This window comes from Cololabis saira, chromosome 9 (assembly GCF_033807715.1).
Source record: "Cololabis saira isolate AMF1-May2022 chromosome 9, fColSai1.1, whole genome shotgun sequence".
Taxonomy (NCBI): Eukaryota; Metazoa; Chordata; class Actinopteri; order Beloniformes; family Belonidae; genus Cololabis; species Cololabis saira.
The window spans coordinates 16,807,265-16,828,103 of record NC_084595.1 but is presented as its reverse complement, the minus strand read 5'-3'; the positions used below and the strand labels follow the sequence as shown (position 1 = coordinate 16,828,103).

The following is a 20,839-nucleotide window of genomic DNA, read 5'->3' as shown; positions in this document are numbered from 1 at the left end:
CCTCGTCCTCCTCCTCCACCGCCCGTGCAACGGAAAAGCCCACGTGGTGGCTGCCGCGCTCTGATTGGTCGCCACGGCTGCCAAGTATTACATCAGACGGCGAGCTTGTATTTCCATTGGTCTGTTTACCTGCCCGTCAAGGCGACGTCACCGCCCCCCTCATGATGACTTTCGAGTGGATTTTGTTTTATTTTAATTATTTTTGTTTGTTTTTTTTGTGTTTTATTGTGTTTATTTTTTTATTTCATTTATTTATTTATTTATTATTGAAAAAAAAAATGAAATCAGGAGTGAAGTGAAGCGTCCCCGTCACGTGACGAGGAGTTGGACTCTCTTATCAAGGCTACAATCGCTGGGGGAGGTAAGGTTTGACTGAGTTCTGCAAAAAAAATATTTTAACAGCATATTTTATGACATTTTATTATTTTATTTTTGATTTTTTAATTACTTTATTTAACTAAAGCAATGACAAACTCAGATTTAAAGTACATCAGATTGAGAGAACAATCACACCTCCTATACTCTTTATTTTTTTAAATTACTTTATTTAATAAGAACAATGACAAACTCAGATGTAAACATAAGTACATCAGATTGAGAGAACAATCACACCTCCTATTGTACTCTTTATTTTTTTTATTTACTTTATTTAACAAGAACAGTGACAAACTCAGATGTAAACATAAGTACATCAGATTGAGAGAACAATCACACCTCCTATTGTACTCTTTATTTTTTTTATTTACTTTATTTAACAAGAACAGTGACAAACTCAGATGTAAACATAAGTACATCAGATTGAGAGAACAATCACACCTCCTATTAAATTGTACTCTTTATTATTATTTTTTTATTACTTTAACAAGAACAGTGACAAACTCAGATGTAAACATAAGTACATCAGATTGAGAGAACAATCAGACTTCTTATTAAATTGTACTCTTTATTATTATTATTATTATTTTTTATTACTTTATTTAACAAGAACAATGACAAACTCAGATGTAAACATAAGTACATCATATTGAGAGAACAATCACACCTCCTATTAAATTGAGATTGCATGAAGGGAAAGGAAGAAAATAAATAAATATTAAAATGAATAGATAAAAAAATGAAAAAAGAATGAGGAAAAAATAAAATGAATGAAAAATGAGTACTTAAATAATAAATAAGGAAGGAAACTCATATTGACAAGTACAAGGGGTTCAGGATCAATTGATAGTTGTAATCAGAGTATACAATTTGATTGCAAAGGGGAGTATTTATGTGTTTTAGACACTGTTGAAATAAAGAGATTTCATTTTTAAGAGCAGTTCATGAAGGGGGGGATTTAACGTAGCGACACTTGTTAATATAGTATTTTGTAGGAATGATCAAATTATTCACAAAAAATTCTTTTTTATTTTTATTCTCAAGAATTATACCAACTTGAATGTTTTGAAAAGACAAGAAATGTATGTTGGAGCTGGATAATATTAAATCATTGAGAGACTTCAATATATCTTGACTGATCTCACATCCAAAAAACAGGTGCTCGTTTGTACATTCTACAAAATGTATTTCTTTACATTTGGTTAGAACTGGGAGTTTTAGATATTTTGTACGAATAGCAGATATTTTAGATTTATCAAAATCTTTGAAACTAATGGCACTTTTACACTAGTACCTACTCAGCCCGACTCGACTCGCCTGGCCCTCGTTTCTTTTCAATACCCAGATGAGAAGTAGACGGGTTGGAGCGAAGCTGCTGTGACGTATTTGATTGTGTGATCTAAACGAAGAAGACAACAACACTAACGATGTAGAACATGGAGTAGATGATATATATGTGCTGCTGTTTTTTTTTTGTTTTTTTTTTTTGGAAGCTTGTTGAGAGGCTATGCCCCATTGTGCCTTTTTTTTTTTTTAGAATACTGATTTTGCCCTCTGCCTGTATGTGTTTTTTTTTTACATAAAATAAAAAGACTTATTTTTTTGGCATTCTACGCTCTGCAAGGTTTTTTTTTTTACACCTCATCACCCAGGTCCAGTTTTGCCTTGTCCCCTTGTACGTGGGGAGGCCGCTCTGGTTCCTTACATGCTCTTTATTGAATGAAGGAGGACTTTTGGAATATGTTGTGTGACTTTCTTGTAGATCTCAATGGAGCAATTAGTGTTATATTTTGCATTAAAATCAGCCAAGTATTTCTCCAGTCCCATCCATTAGATATGTAATTGACCAAATTTGTTTTACCATCCAGCCTTCCATGAACATAGATCTCCTCATACTCAGTATTGCTCTATTGTTCCACGGTGGGACATGATGAGGGCTGAAGTTATGTTCGAGTGGATTTTATCTATATTCCATAACAGCAATGTGAAGCTCATGGTCAGTGTTTATGTTCGGTAGATAATTTGACCTTATGCAAGTGTTCACAAGTCTTCACCTTGAACAACTATACGTGTAGTCCCCCCTCCACCCGAAATGATAGTTATTTCCAGCTACAGTTGTGTGTTTTGTACGTTAGGCTTCTAGGATATATGTCCCTGGAAGGGCACTCTATAGACATATATACATAGTTGCCTCATCGACCGTCGGGGCGCGAGAAAAATACGGCGGCCATCTTGTAGCAGTCATCCTACCCAAACAACAGCATAAGACAGAACAGTATTGAAGATGCCAAAGCACTGCGCCGTGTATTCCTGTACACATCGGCAAACAATTGCTTGGGGAACCCATTGAGGAGACACAGTTTGGCATCGACAACCACTTTTACAACTTGTTGTCATTGGTTGTGTCAGTGTTTCTAAAAATAAGGCTACACCACATTGCCAAACTCTCCTCTCTTGACCTGCAGAAAGAGAGCATGAGAAAGAAGCTTTGCAAAGCAGTCATCTTTCAGGGCTTTTATCATACGTGTAAATAGGGTTTGTGATATATATATATATATTAGATTAGATTAGATTAGATTAGATTAGATTCAACTTTATTGTCATTGCACATGTCAAAAGTACAAGGCAACGAAATGCAGTTAGCATCTAACCAGAAGTGCTTATGCAGTGAAATAAACACAATGTACAGCTTATACACATATACTGTATACACATACACATATAAATATGTATGTACACAGTGCAGATTAATAAATAACTATTGCTACAAGGTGCAGGTCAGATATGAGTGAATGACAATATATATCACGAACAGATGAGATGTGATTATATGATTAACACAGATTTGATTTTCAGTATATACATGGGTGATTGCAGCATTCACATCAGTGTGGAAGTATTTACAGCAGTGCGAGAAGGTAGTTGGTAAAAAGTCCAGTGCAATTATATTATGTACAGTTGTGCAGAATAGTGCAAAGAGTCAGTGAGTACTAGCCCTGTTCACTTCTGGGGGGTTGAGGGATGGGGGGTTGGTCTGTGTGAGTGAAAGGGGGGGCAGAGTTCAGCAGGGAGACAGCTGTGGGAAAGAAGCTGTTCCTGAACCTGGTGGTTTGTGTACGGAGACTCCTGTAGCGTCTCCCAGAGGGCAGGAGGGCAACAGTCTGTGTGCTGGGTGGTAGGAGTCCGTGACCGTGATCATGTTGGTTGCTCTCCTGAGACAACGCTTCCTGTGGATAGTGTTCATGGCAGGAAGTGAAGCTCTAGCGATGCGCTGGGCGGTTTTCACCACCCTCTGCAGTGCATTCCGGTCAGCGCTAGAGCCGTTCCCGTACCAGACTGTGATACAGTTGGTAAGGATGCTCTCGATGGTGCAGCGGTAGAAGTTCACCTGCACGTCTGAAGAGAGGTGGTGTTTCCTCAGAGTCCTCAAGAAGAAGAGGCGCTGGTGAGCCTTCCTGACCAGGTTGGAGCAGTTTGTCGTCCAGGAGAGGTCCTGTGAAATGTGTATCCCCAGGAATTTGAAGCTGGCCACACGTTTCACTGCCACATCGTTGATGTGGATGGGTGGATGAGTGACAGTTCTCTTCCTGAAGTCCACAATGAGTTCTTTAGTTTTTGAGGTATTATAGATTTTATATATATATATATATATATATATATATATATATATATATATATATATATATATATATATATATATATGGATATTATACATTATTATTAAAATAGCTGAGTTTTACACAATCTGCTTCTGCTTCTCTATCCTATAGTTAAGGTTTTACATGTATGGGTGTGTACAGTAATAGAATATTCTGGCATGTGAGTATGATAGGTGGGCTATTTTGCAAGCGTATTTTGCGTCAGCGCCAATAGGCAGCAGCGGTTGATGCGGCGTCTATGTATATATGTCCATATTCTTGAAACTCATTTTAAATCGATCAATAAAATGTATCCAATCGCTGAATTTTTGAGACAAAGATTTAAATTTGAAGTTGACCCCTGTGCTTTCTGTGATGAATCTGAAGAATCACTTGATCACATGTTGCTATTGTGTCCTGTCTCACAAACTTTTTGGCGTGAAATTAGAAATTGGCTATCTTTAAAAATGAACGACATCCCAAAATTTTTAATCTCAAATATAATTTTTTACATAGATACAATTGACAAATCAGTGTCTCTCTTGGTTAATGTCACTCCTCTACTGGTTAAATATCATATACACTGTTGTAAGTGAGAAAAATGAAGTCCTCTTTCCAATGTCTTTTAAATTATTTCAAATGTTTTTTTGTCTCTATAGAAAAAATTAATTCAAATAACTCTGCAAAAAAATGATTAGCTGATATATCAAAGTATCTCTTATTTTAATCTCTTTCTGAAATGTTGATGCTATTTTGCCTTAAAATGCCTTACTGCTTTTGTTATTAATTTTATTTATGTTTACCTTATTGTTTGTGTGTATGTCTCTTGTTCATGATACCTCATGATCTATTTTCTTATTTCGTATTGTATTTCCTCTACAAGCAGTTTGTATAAACGTGTGTTTTTGTTTATAATTAGTGTTCAATTAAAAAAAAACATGTCTATGGCGCGTGTGCAAAGCGGTCGATGAGGCTATTATTTTTTTATTATTATTAATAAAATGTGGTCAAAATTAAATCGATGTCTGAAAAATTCAGCAGAAGGGTATGTTCCATTAAGAATTTATGAACTTCCTTCGCTTTTGGTACAATAGGAAACTGATCTGAGTGGTCGATGAGGCCTGTACTATACCTGTCAAGTTTTGGATTTAAAAATAAGGGAAATTCTCCGCTGCTGTCCCACCAGTCCAACCGAAGTCCAGTATCTTACATTTTAAGACAGATTTGCGAGAAATCTAAAATAACTACCTGTCAACCACTTACAAATTACAATTATGAGCTCAGAACCTGATAGTTCTACCTTTGTTGACACTGAAATGCTGTGGATATTCCTATGTATGTAATTCCTATAATACAGCCTAAATGAAAACACAAAGGGGAATTAAAGGACACTTATTTATTTTAAATATTTTCAGTTTATATACGCATTGATTGTCTTCAAGTGAAACATTTAACATTTTATTTTAATTTGTCATTTTCATTCATTTTTTTTAATTTAACATTTGCAAACAGTACAATGATAACACAACTTCACATTATGCAATTTCACGTTGAATTATAACATATAAAGAGAGCATAACTCAAATAAAAAACAAAACAAAATGTCATTTTCATTCATGTGGCTCTCTGGCATTCATGAGTGATGACACCAAGCCCGGATTACCCAATGGGCATTATGGGCGGGCGCCCAGGGGCCCACGCGCATCAGGGGGCCCATGGCCGAGCCTCTTTTTTCTTTTTTTTTTTTTTTTTAATTTATTTATTTAATTTTTTTTTTTTAGGGATTGGGGAAGCTATAATTTGAGAAACCCGTAGACTGTATATAACCAATAAAAATCACGTTGATTTTTTTTTTACTAAAATGGAATTTTTTTATTGATCAAACAGCTAGCAGTCGGACGTCACTGCCCTTATAAACGCCGCACTGACAGCTCCGAGTTGTGGGAGTGTAGGAGTTTGATTGGAGAAAGATGAGTGAGAGAAGCGGTTGTAGTAAAAGAAAGCGGAAAAAAGAAAAGGAGGAGAGGGAGGAAACTTTTTTAAAAAGTGTGCCTTCCACCCACAACTTTTTTTCAAAAAGAAGCAGGGATGAGGAGGAAGAGCCGTCGTCGGCTCCGCCGGTACAGCCACCACCGCGCCAGCTCCGCCGGAGCCGGTCCTGCCGCCGGGTCCTCCGGAGGAGGATGCTGGACAAAGCGCGACACAGCCGGTTGCTAGTTGTAGCCACAGCGCGCCGGGGGATGCTGCTTGTTGGATGTACAAGCCTTGTACATCCAACAAGCAGCATCCCCCGGCGCGCTGATGGCCATTGAGTCTCAGCTCGTCAAGAAGTTGGACTTTGATGAGATTGTGACTGAGTTATAGTAAGAAAGCAAGAAACTAGTCTTTCTGAGAGAGTGATCATGAGAAAAGAAGATGGGAGTAAAATGGACAAAGAGCTGAGAAGGAGAAAGAGAGAGAGATGAATGTGGGAAAAAACATTTAGAAAAAAAGAAGAAAAAAAGAGAGATGAACCAGAAATGAGAGCCACATTGAAATACAGAGGAAGAGGAGAAGAGAGAGAGAGAGACATTGGAACAAAGAATAGGAGGAGAGGAGAGAGAGAGACATTGAAACACAGAGGAGGAGGAGAGAGAGAGACACACAGGTATTATGTGTGTGTGTGTGTGTGTGTGTGTGTGTGTGTGTGTGTGTGTGTGTGTGTGTGTGTGTGTGTGTGTTTTAGTGTGTTAGGACAACCTATATTACATTTATTTTTCATTTTTATTTAATATAAGGTTTTTAGTCTAGTTGACCAGTGCTATTTTGCATCCTTTTAGTCTTAGCAGAACATGATAGGTGACAGCCACACTGAAACAGAGATGAGAAGGAGAGGAGAGAGACAGACAGGAATGAGACAGCCACAGGTATTTTGTGTGTGTGTGGGTTTGTGTGTGAATAATGTAGGAATCTGACTCTGAATCCACAATCAGGACTTGTGGAGATGAAGCAGCTTTTGTTTGCAAATGGTAATGAGTAACAATATGCTGATGGTCTTGATATTGTAGCTGCTTGCTGAGGAAAGCATAGTTGCAAGTATGTGTAAATCCTGTATGATGGAGGATTTCTGCAGGTGCCGATTTTGTCCATTGTAATCATACAGACAGTACCCTATCAGTGTAAATCCTGTATCAGCTACAGGTGTTTCCAACAAATAGCAGTCCATAATTCAAAACCAAGTTGGTTTGCATGTTTGTGTGTGTTTTCGGGGGAGAGGGGGGGCCCATCAAGAACTTCTGCCCAGGGGCCCCTGCCGTCTTAATCCGGGCCTGGATGACACAGACGCATGTTTCTGTGTCTCTAGCTGAAATAACTTTCAAAACTCGTAACTGTTCCGCATCCTGCTCCTCTCTAGGAAAGTAAATTCGGTTTCCCATTTTTAGAGATATTTACACGAAGTCTTCGCTTTCTTAGCAGAAATGTCTTCTCTCTCGTTATATCCATCCACCTCTGATCTGATTTGATTTGTTGTTCCGAGTTTGCTCCGCTCCCGTTGTCGCCACTAACCTCGCGAGAACTGCCGCCCAGGCTACAGCAGGTGGCAGTTCTCGCGAGACTAGCGACAATTCAGTTTGCCGTTTTTAAATTATTATTTCATAAAACGGGAAATTTACGGGGAAATATTAATACGGCAGGACGGCGGGAAAGAGGGGAAAAATACGGTAGTTTCCCGGCCCAAACGGGAGACTTGACAGGTATAATCATAGACATATAAACGTAGACGCCGCACCGAGCGCTGAGCCGTACGTCAACGTCGCCGCCATATTGGATGTGGCAAGACCGCGCTGTAAACTAATACAAGTAAATTGACTTATTTTCATAAAGCAACGTTCTACAAAGAAATTTACGTTTTACGTCTCATTTATTCTATTTGAACCATTTTTCAGATTTTTTCAGTTATTTTATTGTCTGAAAAATTGTTCAAATGTTATTTTATTGTCTGATAAATTGTTCAAATATGTTATTTTGTTATTTTAAAATTTTAAAATTTGTTTTGTTGATAAGAAAATATGTGTCTCTATTTTTCTTATTTTTGTGAGGGGGGATATATATTGTTTTTCGGCACTACCTTGTTCTCTATAGCAGATATAACATGAATTACTCCTATGTGGGATCAATAAAGTTCTTATTTTTGCCATCTGAGAAAATTAAATATATTATATTTGGTGCCTAACTGTTTCCCAAGTATATTGGTGCGTGTGTGAATGAATAAATGAGACGTAAAACGTAAATTTCTTTGTAGAAAGGCGCTTTATGAAAATAAGTCCATTCACTTGTATTAGTTTACAGTGCAGTCTTGCCACATCCAATATGGCGGCGTCTACTATGGGACGCTCCACACGTAGCCCCGCCCACTCGGTTTCGTGCGCAAACACGACAAGCTCTTCAGGTGGGGGATGGGTGAAGAGCCTGCAAGCCGTTCGCTGATTGGTCGAGCGGGAGATTCGAAGTAACAACGCGTCTTCTGATTGGCTGTCCGGACTCCCACGAGGGGTTTCATGCAGAAGACTCGCAAAAGGGTTTATTGTTTCTTTGCTTTCGGGAGCCGAAATTGTTTGCTACCCCTTCAGTTCTGCAACCAAATAACTACACGAAAAACAATGGTATGTGCGCTTTGGTTGACGCTAAACACTTCATCCGTTCCGACGGCACGGTTATTCCGTTATCTGCGTGCAGCAGTGGGAAGAAATGCTTTAAATTTTGAAGTGAGAAATGTGTGGGTTTAAAAAAAAGCGCTAACTGTCAGCTAATAAGTTAGCATGCTCAGCAACGTTACCGGGAGAAGGCTTGACTTTTAAAAGCTTCGAGTCGAAGCTACCGTTTAGTTTTATATTCTTATTCGACGGGAAAAAAGAAAAAAGTGTTACTTTGTGCTGAAAAAGTCCATTCTGGAGCTAAGTTTAGCTGTTTTGTTGGCTTGACGGTTGATTTTTTTGTTAACATGGACGTAAACGGCGTCTAATCTTTTATTTTATCAGGCAGTTGTGACTAATTAAGGTCATGTGAGGATTCTGAGCTCGACTCTGGGAGAAAACTTTTTTTTTTGTTTTTTTTTCTAATTTGTGACTGAAGACTTGTTTTAGTCCGGTTGGTCAACTTTTAACTTTTTTTTTATTTTTTTATTTAATTTTTTGAATCCCTTCGTCGTCTCGGTTTAATGCACGTTATTTCCTGTAACTACAGTAACCGCCGCCTTTGGTTTGTTGTAGTTCTGATTGGCGGGAAAAGCGGAGCCGTTCCAGCGGGCTCCAGTCTCACGGTGGGATGGTTTTAAAACTTCCCTTTTTTTTAATCCCTCAAGCAACTTCTCCGTTTTTTTTTAAGCAATATTTTAGATATAAACTGCATTTGCATAAAATAATTCAAATTAGGGATTTCCCGATCAGGTTTTTTTTTTGGACCTGATCCGATTCATTTGACTTTGAGTATCTAGTAGGGATGGGCGGTATCGACTAAAAAATGTATCACGATAATTTCTGGCATTTATTCCGATAACGATAAAAAAAAAAATACCAATTCAACTCCACCTTTGTAATTATAAATCTATCACCACATTCAGTCTTTTGAGCCCCCAAAACACTGCTCTAAAAGAATACTAAATGTCATCAATGAGATTCTTTCTTTGTTTCTTGCTCATTTCTTTCTTTCTTTCTTTCTTTCTTGCTCATTTCCTTCTTTCTTTCTGGCTCATTTCTTTCTTTCTTGCTCATTTCCTTCTTTCTTTCTGGCTCATTTCTTTCTTTCTTTCAGGCTCCTTTCTTTTTTCTTTCTTTCCTCCCTTCCTTCTACCCAGCTTTACACAAAAACGTCATCAACGGGAATTTATCATTTTTACCGCGAGATGACAAATTCTTACCGTGGGGAATTTCTTTGACGGTTTATCGTGAACGGTAAAATATCGCCCATTCCTAGTATCTAGAATAAAATAGAATAGTAGACTTTATTAATCTCCCAGAGGAGAAATTCAGTCGTGCAGCAGCCAAAACACACACGCTTTATACAAAAAATGTAAAATAGAAATAACCATGAATAGTTAAATAATAATAAAGAGCAATATAGAAAGTAGAAAAAGACTATGTACAAGAGAGAAAAAAAGTAGTAAACACCAAATAAACGGATATTTACAAAATATTTACAAATATTTCCAAAAAATACGTGAGGTATTATTGGTTATTGCACTTTTAAATAGACAGGTTTATTGCACAAGAGTGGCTACAGTTTCTTGTTATAGAGTGATGGCTGTGGGGATGAAGGACCTGCGGTAGCGTTCCTTCTTGCAGCGCGGGTGGAGCAGTGACAATACCCATACTTTCGTAACACGTTAGAAAGATCAAATTTAAAAAAGACAAACAGATCCAGGTTGTCCCCCATTTTTATTTTATCATTTAGCACTTAAAACAGTGAAGTACTCTTTAAGGTAGTGAGTACAGTGTGTGAATATTTATAAATACAGGTTAAATGATCAGTAAATGGGGGTAGGGCTAAATAAGTTTACACTTCTTCCTACTCCTTTTTTGGCACATGTAAATCAAGTTAGCAAGTTTTAAAGGATGAAATTCTTTGTTTTGTTTTGTTGTTTCCTTAAACTTATAGTGTTTTTTTTTTTGTTTTTTTTTTTACATGTACAAAAAAAAATCAAATAAAAAAAAAAGGTAACTTTTTACAAATCAGTAATAATAGTGCAACTATTAACTAGTAAAAACAGTGCAAATTTAAATTAAATAAAAACAGCAGCTCAACTTGAAATACCCGACAGGCATGTAAACAAATAAGCAAATAAAAGTGCAACAGTGTCGTAAAGTAAGGCAGTAATGTGCTTTTTAGACTGTACTCTTACTTCTTACTGTCTTTTTGTGACTTACGATCTTCCTCGCGATAGCCATCACGCTTTTTAAAGCAATATTTTAGATATAAACTGCATTTGCATAAAATAACAATTCAAATTAGGAATTTCCTGATCAGGTTTTTTTTGACCCCGATCCGATTCCAAGTCATTTGACTGAGTATCTGCCGATACCGAGTTCCGATCTGATACTATCGTAACACATTAAAAAAAATTAAACAAATGCAAAATAAACAGACCCAGGTTGTCCCCCATTTTTATTTAATTTACTTTATTTGACCATTTAGCACTTAAACAGTGAAGTTCTCTTTAAGGTAACTTGAACAATCATGTAATAATGCATATTTAAACATAAATTTGAATTAATGAAAAACAGCAGCTCAATTTAAAATACCCAGCAGGCAGGTAAACAAATAAGCAAATTCAAGTGCAACAGTGTCATAAAGTAAGGCCAGTAATGTGCTTTTTAGACTACGCTTATTTGTTACTGTCCTTTTCTGGCTTAAAGAATAAAATGTTTGTGTTTGAAGTGACCTACAATCTTCCTTGCGGTACCAGGGAGTCCATCACGCTGTCCTCGTGCACTCAAAGTCGGCAAGAATGCGCAACGCAGCCTATGGCGTTTTTCTGAGCACTCAGCCAGCTTCGTTCGGTTTTCAGTTACTGTTGTAACTTAACTTTTATTTATTCACCTCTGCTGTAACACAGCTGTGCGCAGATCACCACAAACAACTTTATCAAACTCACTTTGCTTGACACGGCCCGCACTCCGCACCCCAACCTCCCCCATAACTTTCTGCATATTAGCAGCATTGTCGCACAAAATTACGTGGACCTGTTGCTTCCTGATACACCAGTTGTTTAACATTTTTCCATCATCTGTTTGATGCACTGATCAAAATAATGAGAATAAAATATAAATCCGATCCCTGATCGGGATGCAACCTCCGAAGTCTGAAACAACGTGATCGAATCGGGACAATTCAAATCCAAGTGATATTGTCTCAGCCATGTTTGCCCATCTTGTTCTCTCTGATTTCATGTCCAGTTGTTTCCTGTTAAATATTCTGCCATCACTCCATGCAGGCTGGTGGCAAGGCAGGAAAGGACAGTGGGAAAGCCAAGGCAAAGGCAGTTTCACGCTCCCAGAGGGCTGGGCTGCAGGTAAACATTATTCCATCTTCATCTGCCAGTTTTGTTGCAGGTGCTTCTTCTGAGAGGCTTGGTTGCTTTTAGTTTATTTAAACCACTAACACGGCATATCTTTCCTGACAGTTCCCAGTGGGTCGTATCCACAGACACTTGAAGACTCGTACCACCAGCCACGGCCGAGTTGGAGCCACAGCAGCTGTGTACAGTGCTGCCATCCTTGAGTATCTCACTGCGGAAGTAGGGATTCTCAATTTTGAACACGTTTACGACTCATATCTGTATTCTCTGTTAGTTTCGGCTGCATTTTTGTGTTTTGAGTACATTTCTTTGTCATTTTTATTAAACTAGGTACTAGAGTTGGCGGGAAATGCCTCCAAAGACTTGAAGGTGAAGCGTATCACTCCCCGTCACTTGCAGCTGGCCATCCGTGGTGACGAGGAGTTGGACTCTCTTATCAAGGCTACAATCGCTGGTGGAGGTAAGCTTTGAGTCCTGCAAAAAAATATCCTTTTCCAGGATATTTTATGTGCATCATTTATCCAGGATTGCCGTTGAAGGACTGCCTTTATGTGGAACATTTTCTCTCCGTTTCCAGGTGTTATTCCCCACATCCACAAATCCCTCATCGGGAAGAAGGGCCAGCAGAAGACTGCATAGACGCCACGTTGACCAGAAATTTCCGGACTTGGGCTTTGTTTGGACCAGGAGGTCGCATTTGTTCTTTTTTATTATTAATATTATAGCAAAAGAAGAGTGATTGTTAGGCTTTGTTGTTATATTTTCCCCTTAATTAGAGAAAAGTGCAAAAAAAAAAAAATCCCCTAACAACAGAACCCTTTGTATTTTATTGTAGACCGTTTGACTGGGAAGTTCCTGAATATTTGAAATGGTGAATTTGTTGATTGGCATCACAATCTGTAATGTTTTATACTGAAAAATTGTTAAACCATTTTTTATATAAAAGTCTTGTTTTGTGGTTATTTTCTTGAAGATAAAACATTTACTATAACATGTTTTTAAGGAGATGGCTAAATGTGAGATGGTGCTTTTTCTTTTCATCTTACTGTACTTTTCTGAACTGCATGAGGATGAGTGAAAAGTGTCTTTAATTTTTTACATCAGTTAATATCAATGAACACGTACTGTAACAGTCTGCTGCAGTGTTTTGTCAATGTTTACAGCATTTAAAAAGAAATTGTTAAACTTGAAATTACTTATGGACAGTGCTCCTTGGCTGCTGCAATCGGAAGACTCTGATCTTGCCATATTTTTCCACGCTGCAGAACAAATGTCCAACCGTTCGTTCAGCAAGAGCCTCCCATGGGTGCAGATATTTTCTACTTTTTGAGAAGATCTAAATTGTCAAAGTAAAAAAAAAAAACATTTACTTGTGTCTAAATGAACTCTCCTGACATGTCTATTACACTTTTGAAGAGGAGACGTCAGTCTTTTCTAAATATGTGTGCAGGGAAATGACTGCGTGTTTTATCTTTGAATAAATATCCTTGGCATGTTGTCCTTGGCCTGGTTTGAAACAGTCTTTGCAGTATTGTCCTGCATTACGGTGTTACAGTTGTCCACAACCATAAATGGTTTACTTTTGAAACTTGAAAGCTTGCCAGGATAACAAATGTATTTAGAACTATTATAATATTTAAAAGTTAGTCATGTAATAAGTTTAAAGTCTCATGTCCCAGACACTACAGCAGTGTAAACAAAGGTTTGGCCTGCAGGGGGAGCCACTGGCCTGATGGATAAGTCTACTCTGAGCTGGATCTGTGACGTCACAGCACCCTACAAAAGCAAACTGCTCACTAAATTAGATATTTTTCCCAACTCAGGAAACCACAAAAACGTGACGTATAATCATGTTTGGGTTTTTAGATTAGTTCACCTCCTCTCTCATAAGATGATGAAAGGTTTCCAGCCAATGATGGACAGTTGATCATTTGTTGTGAGTAAACAAGTGACGGCCCCTCTTTGGGCAATACTTACCACCCAAGACCGCCTGATTTAATCTTCCGACTGAGCCAGAAATCCTATGACTCTGTCTCCTGACTAATCAATTCAAATGCAATTACATTATTTAATAATGGGACCCAGTGCAATGTATTAAAAAGAAAAACATAGTTGTAACAGAAGTCAACACTCTGTCACGCCTATTTTTTTCCCCAAACCTTTATTTTTAAGATTTTAAACACAGTCAGAGCATTGTCCATGAACAATACAAAGTCTGGCATCAAGCAAATAAGCAGATACATTTCAAGACATACATTGAATGAAGTCCGTAGGATATTGCATAGTAACGTAAATATGACAGTAAGTTAAATGAAATTAAATACAACTAAGACTCTACATTTCTCCAAATAATTCTTCAATTGTGTTAGTGTATTGTTCATCAGTTCACCATCACGTTACACTGATCCTCAGCCAACACGTCAAACAGGCATTTTCAATTTTTACTGTTTGTTGTCGGCCAGGCAAAACAGTTGAACACAGAACCGATGATCAATCATTGTTTTAACCTTTTTAACTCCTTTTAAAACATGAAAACAATGAATTATTAATCTCTTTAACTATCTTGTTTTAACACATGAAAATAATTAAGTATGAATCTATTTTTTTTTAACTCTCTTATAACCATGACACAAGCAGTTAGTTTCTTTATGAATGCAGACAAGGACGGATTATCATGACCACGGGCCCTGGACACAAACTCGCTATGGGCCCCTATCTACAATAATATCCTACGTGCACGGTGCATGCCCTCCCCAATCACTCAGTTTGGTCACACAATGGCGCAGAGAATCCACAATCACACCGTGTGATTGTGGATGGCGGAGTGGCGGAGCGTGGGTCTCAGTACCGAGGGGGCGGAGCATTCTCGATGGGCCCTTATGATAGTCATTTTAACGTTCAAAAACACCTCATCCTACCCATCAAACAACATTTATTCTCACTTTTATTGAGCCAAGCCTATAGGCCTATGCTGCAGAAAGCAGAGTAAAGTCACAAACTTGTTCAGAAGCACACACACACACACACACACACACACACACACACACACACACACACACACACACACACACACACACACACACACACACACACACACACACACACACACACACACACACACACACACACACACAGAGGCCTGACAGCTGTCAATCACATGGAGCTGAAAACTCAGATATTCACGGACTGACTCAGTTCCATCTTTGATACAGTTTAAATACAAAAAAAAAAAAACATTACACAATCTATTTAGATAGATAGACACAGCGGTCTATAACATCATTTCTGAGCTCTAGAACAGAGAATAGACTCGGCGGTCTAGTTGACAACAACACAAAGCTCATTCAAATAGGCAGGTGGTCAAGAATACCACAACATTCTGGTAAATAAATTATTTATGAAGGTTACACTCACTCACCAATGGTAGTCGACTCTTCCATAAAACTTTGTACATGCTTAGTCCTCTTTTAAAGTTTAGCGCTCATCTCCTAAATGGCCACAAATTTGCCGAGTCGGCAAATTGGTTAACTGTTTAAGGCTGATTTATGGTTCCGCGTTTCACCAACGCGGCGCCTACGGCGTAGATACGCGGCGATGCGCACGTACGGTGCGCGTCGCCGCGTACCCTACGCCGTAGGCTTCGCCGTACCCTACGGCGGAGACTCTGCGTCGATTTAACGGCTCACAGCCCTGATGCGTTCAGGACAGTTGTAAAGTAAGAATTAGTCTACAATGACCGCACAATGCACATTTTATCGTAATTATAGCCTACAATTTACGATTATATATGAACGTATCACACAAAACGGGGCCCTATGAGCTTGTAAATTTATTTTAATTTACACATAAAAAAAAAAAAAATGTTTGAAAGCCGAGGGCCCCCATTGGCTCCAGGGCCCTGGGCACATGCCCACTTTGCCCATGCGGTAATCCGTCTATGAATGCAGAGGCTTGGATATATATATATAAAGGCCTTTATATATATATATATATATATATATATATATATATATATATATATATATATATATAGATAGATAGATAGATAGATAGATAGATAGATATAAAAGCCTTTATATGCCTACCAGTGGTCACCTCAGAACCACCAACCATCCGCTCAGGTGCAGTTCCGCGACACCGCCAGCAGAGGTCGCGCATCAGCTTCCACGCAGCATCAGCACCGCTCCTCCAGGCAGCAGCAAGCAGACACGGATGATGGGAAGGAGGACCGTCCTCGGCTGCAGGGACGAACAGTGCTGGTGGTTAAAACCCGCTCACAACTCGAAACCGCAGCTGATGAGGAAGAAACGTCCACCTTAAGGAGCCGCGGCGCTTGAATTTACTGTACATGCAGCTGAATCCGTCAGACCTTCCCGGTCAACTTCCTCACATCAGCGCACACACACACACACACACTGAAAAAAATAAATCTAAGCGCATGTAAATATAACATATTTAAATCTGTGATATTAACAATTAAAAATGAAGTTTGCTGCTTTACATGAATACATCTAGTTTTGAACTTAATCTGCATTTGTTCAAAAAACAAGACATTGTGCATTTTTTCCTTAACAAGCAGTATTTCTGTAATTCCAGGCAATCTTTTCATTTACACACAAACAACAAGCAATGATCTTGTTGTATTTACCTTTCTTTTAACAATTTTAATCTATTGGGCAGATTGACCAACGTTTAGATGAAACATGCTTTATTTGTTTAAGTAGAACACCACAGTAAAAAATATCTTGCTTGATCTACTTTAAAAAAAATTAAGGCGATTTTTTCGCATGAGATTTTCATGTAGATCAAGAAAGACTAGTCTTTGTATAAACTACTCAATTTTTAGTACAAAATTCATTTGCAAGTAAAGTCAAGATGAATTTACCCATCATCTCACAGTAGAAATAAAACGGAATCTCTTGTACGAAAAGTACAGTAACCGATCCACACCAAACAATATATACCGTAAAAATGTCAGTATGTTAACACATTCTAATCCACAGGCAGTTTGCCATTACAACTGGAACATTGTCAGCCCTCCTGCTTGCACTAGATGAAATATTTGTCCACCAGTGATATCAGAATACAGAGATTATGGTCTAACCCTTAATATCCCACGTGTCCTGAGGATATCACTGATAGATAATTCATCACATTCCCATATTCTAACCAGGATTTTCTTTTCTTTTCAAAGTTACGCCTCGATTCCTTACAAAAATCTCTTATGTTTTGGATAGAGCGACCAACCAGAGTCGGATCTTCAGCCTTCTTGCATTGCTGGCATTCAATCATAGTGGCCAGTTTTCCTTTTTTGATGTGTTCCCCAAAATGTCTCATGGCCGCAGCAATCTCCATGAGAGACCATGGGTGCTTTTTTGCTCTCCTTGCACTTTACTGTTTCTAGGAAATAAAGACAAACAAATCATTGAAAATCAACTCTGCTTTAAACATTTTCAAATGATAAGGAAATTTGTGTTTGGTATATTATTAGTTGTAACAAAGTTTCTTGGCTATACGTTATGTACTGATGTAATACCCATTTATTCCCCTTTTAAAATGTGGATTCATAAAGAACATACATTAGTAGGAAAAGCGAAAGAAATTAGTATGTGTATTGCACAGGATAAAAAATATATACAAAGCTAAAAGAGACTCCCTCCTTCTCATGCTGGTTCTTACTGACTGCACCAAAATCTCTACAGGTGCAACATTAGCAAAGGCCCAATAGTTGAGAACCTTGGTTTACTAAATCTAACTAACCAAATTAGAAAATATAATCCCATTGCTTAGTTTATTACAGTTTTCTGGTGATTTGCTAATTTGAAAAATATAACCATTTGAATGCATTACGGATTAAAATAGGCATGATAAAGTAGTATAAACATTAGTCCTATTACTGATTACTAAATTATAGCATCTGAACATCGACACTGTGAGAATGTATCATTTTAATACAAGGTAAAGTTTTACATGGTATGTGTGTGGTACTTTAATTAAGCCTGATGATATATTGGCTAAAATGTTTCACAGTGTCGTGCAGAAAGATGAGAATGGTCACCATTTTGTTTTTGGGTGGTTTGGATAATTTCTTTTGATCATGCTTCAGTTAGGCTTTTGTACTTAAGTAACTTGGTCATTAGTGACTTGTGTACGTGTGGTAGCATTTACCAGAATTTCTTTTTGTGTTGTTTTTTCTGCTGGGCTCTCTGTCCTTCTTTTTTTGTTTTCTGTTGGATTCTTTCACCTTACCGTCTGTGTGTTTATTTTGTGCTGAAAAGAAAGAAAATATAAAAAAAAAAACAATGGTCTGCATGAGCATTTATTTGTTGTAGGTAGGTTTCTTAAATACTGTAAAGTCCAAGATGCTCCTTTTTGGGGTTCAGCAAATAATGGAAAAATAATGAATTTATTCTCTCAATGATGTAATCCAGATTTACAGTATAGACTTGTGGTCCACGGTGCCAGCTAACATGAAGACAGTAACCCAGAAACTTCCTTACAAACTTACAGAGAAATGGAGAGTGCCTGCATGTGAAATTTCTGAAATCCAAAGGCGCAGATCTGGCTTTAAGGATATTGTCAAGTTCATTGAGTACCAAGTCAAAATCATTTCTGATCCAATTTTTGGTGACATCCAAGACACTCAAGGTGTGAATAAAGGAGGTATCAGGACAAAGGTACAGAAAAAGTCACAGTTCCTATGAAAGAGTTTTGCAACTGCTGTCTTTATGCCTAAAGAATCAACCGCTCAAGAAAAGCATTCATAATCAAACACAAAGTGTGTCATCTACAACAACAAGCTTTGTTTCCTGCCTATACTGTACACATGGACATGAATTGGATCATTGTCCAAAGTTGAAAAAGAAAATGCATTGTGAAAAGCTGGACTTTCTAAAGGAGAAAGGAGTATGCTTTGGTCGTCTGCGCATAGGACACATGAGTAAGGATTGTAATAATCTGTAATATCCTGCAGAGTTTGTAATCAAAGTCATCCCAGTCTTCTTCACATTGAGAAAAAAGCACCACGCATATATGAAGGTCAGTCCAAGGAATTGTCAGTGAGTGGCACGGCTGTCTCTACTTGTGGTCATACAGGGGCCAGGGGCAGCGACAGCATCCTTTCCATCTTACCTGTCAATGTCAAGTGTACAAAAGGAAACAAGATCATCCAAACTTATGCATTTCTGAATCCAGGAAGTACAGACACTTTCTGCACTGAAAGTTTAATGGAAAGGCTGAACATCCAAGGAAAAAGGACGAAAATACATTTACACCGTTCCAAGTTACATTGTAAAAGGCATGGAAATCTCTGATCTTACCGGCACGCAGTTTTTTGAGCTTCCCAGTATGTTGTAATATCATCACTTAAAAAGAGTTGTCCAAATGGTCATACCTGAAAGACATGCATATTCCCCGTATCAACGCTAATGTTGATTTTCTCATTGGCACGAACTCCTCAAAGTTAATGGAACCATGGGAGTTGATCAACAGTCGAGGAGAGGGACAATGAGAGCAATGAGAACTTTACTGGGCTGGGTGATTAATGGACCTCTATGTGGAAACAGTGCAAAGCAGTGTAAGAATGGCTACCCTGCTGTCACATTTAACAGGATGAGTGTTGACAGGTTGGAAGAGGTGCTGATAAATCAGTACAATCATGATGTCAGCGAGAAATTCTTTGACAAAGAGGAGATGTCAATAGAAGAGAGAAAATTCATGGAAACAGTGGAAAGTACAGTTGGTGGTGAAAAAGAAGTTGAAGTAATGCCACAAGCAACAGATGAAAAGATTCCTTCACCTGTTCAAAGTGGGAAGAAAAAGCAGCAGGGCAATGTCCTGATTCTCAACAATGAGGTGGTGTATTCTGAGGAAGATAAAGACAAGACAGACTCTAAGAGCAAAATGGGGAAGAAGAGAAGAGATCGTGTCATGAACACAGCCAGAAGAGTAGAAGACGGTGGTGCAGTTTCCACTCTGGAGGTAGCAGATGGCACGGAGGAAAGGGAGGAAGAGCATGAGGAGTGGAGAGTGGCTGTTTGATAAACAAATGGTCGCTACAGTATCAGCTTATACTTAAAACCCAGAGAGGAAAAGAAAAGGTATCTGAGGATCTTTGACTAAACTACCTGACAGTTGTGCTGGGTGACATGACAAGGAAATGTACAGTTTGAGTGTACTGGCATGAACAACATCTGCTCAGCATTCATGGCACCGTTAGGCCTGAGATATACTCGCGGTTCAGACCGCATCATGGCCGCCACGCGTGTCCTGCGTTCATTTGACGCGTTGACGTGCACGTTCTCAAAAAGACACTGAACGCGTAGTGACCTGCAGTTCTGGCTCTGGCCGCGAGTGGCGCTGGTCCCGGTCAGATACCAGCTGGCCACAAGTGACGACATGGAGGTCGCTGGCACCGTTTCCTTTGCCGAGATCACAACCAAAGCAATAATCTCCTACCATCCAATGTTGTCATGTAAACTTGTTTGTTTTTCTAATCTGCTACTGCTACTACCGCTACTACTAAATATTTAATCACTTTTCCAACTATTGCTCTGCTTACTGCCCCCTATCGGTCACCGCTGGTACGACGCGCTTTCCTCGCGTACTATGCGAGCAAAGTTGCGGTTGGTGGTGCACTCGAACGGACGTGAACGGACGTGAACAGACGCGAACGCAAGCACCAACAGCAAGTATATCCCAGGCTTTACGGATGTGCAAACACCCAGTTTCCCCATCTTCACCCATCGAGACCAGAGGGTCCCCCTACGATTAC

At 38.6% G+C, this 20,839-nt stretch overlaps 1 protein-coding gene across 2 annotated transcripts; it reads left to right on the top strand.

Annotated features, from left to right (window-relative positions):
- Positions 1 to 8,509: 8,509 nt before the first annotated feature.
- LOC133451499 (histone H2A.V) lies at positions 8,510 to 13,586 on the top strand. Of its 2 annotated transcripts, XM_061730610.1 has the most exons (5): positions 8,510 to 8,656; positions 11,983 to 12,060; positions 12,172 to 12,285; positions 12,397 to 12,526; positions 12,644 to 13,586. In XM_061730610.1, the coding sequence occupies exons 1-5, from the start codon at positions 8,552 to 8,554 to the stop codon at positions 12,703 to 12,705; spliced, it is 489 nt and encodes a 162-aa protein (XP_061586594.1). In that variant the 5' UTR covers positions 8,510 to 8,551; the 3' UTR covers positions 12,706 to 13,586. The 2 variants fall into 2 exon arrangements, with proteins under 2 accessions (XP_061586594.1, XP_061586595.1); XM_061730611.1 differs by lacking the exon at positions 8,510 to 8,656 and having other exon boundaries at positions 11,977 to 12,060.
- Positions 13,587 to 20,839: the final 7,253 nt, after the last annotated feature.

What these genes read in the sequence shown, in the direction of transcription:
- LOC133451499 (XM_061730610.1), top strand. Translation starts at nt 8,552, where the DNA reads ATGCAGAAGACTCGCAAAAGGGTTTATTGTTTCTTTGCTTTCGGGAGC. An exon ending in TTGAGTATCTCACTGCGGAA is followed by an intron (nt 12,286 to 12,396) that starts GTAGGGATTCTC and finishes TTATTAAACTAG; the next exon opens with GTACTAGAGTTGGCGGGAAA. An exon ending in GGCTACAATCGCTGGTGGAG is followed by an intron (nt 12,527 to 12,643) that starts GTAAGCTTTGAG and finishes CTCCGTTTCCAG; the next exon opens with GTGTTATTCCCCACATCCAC.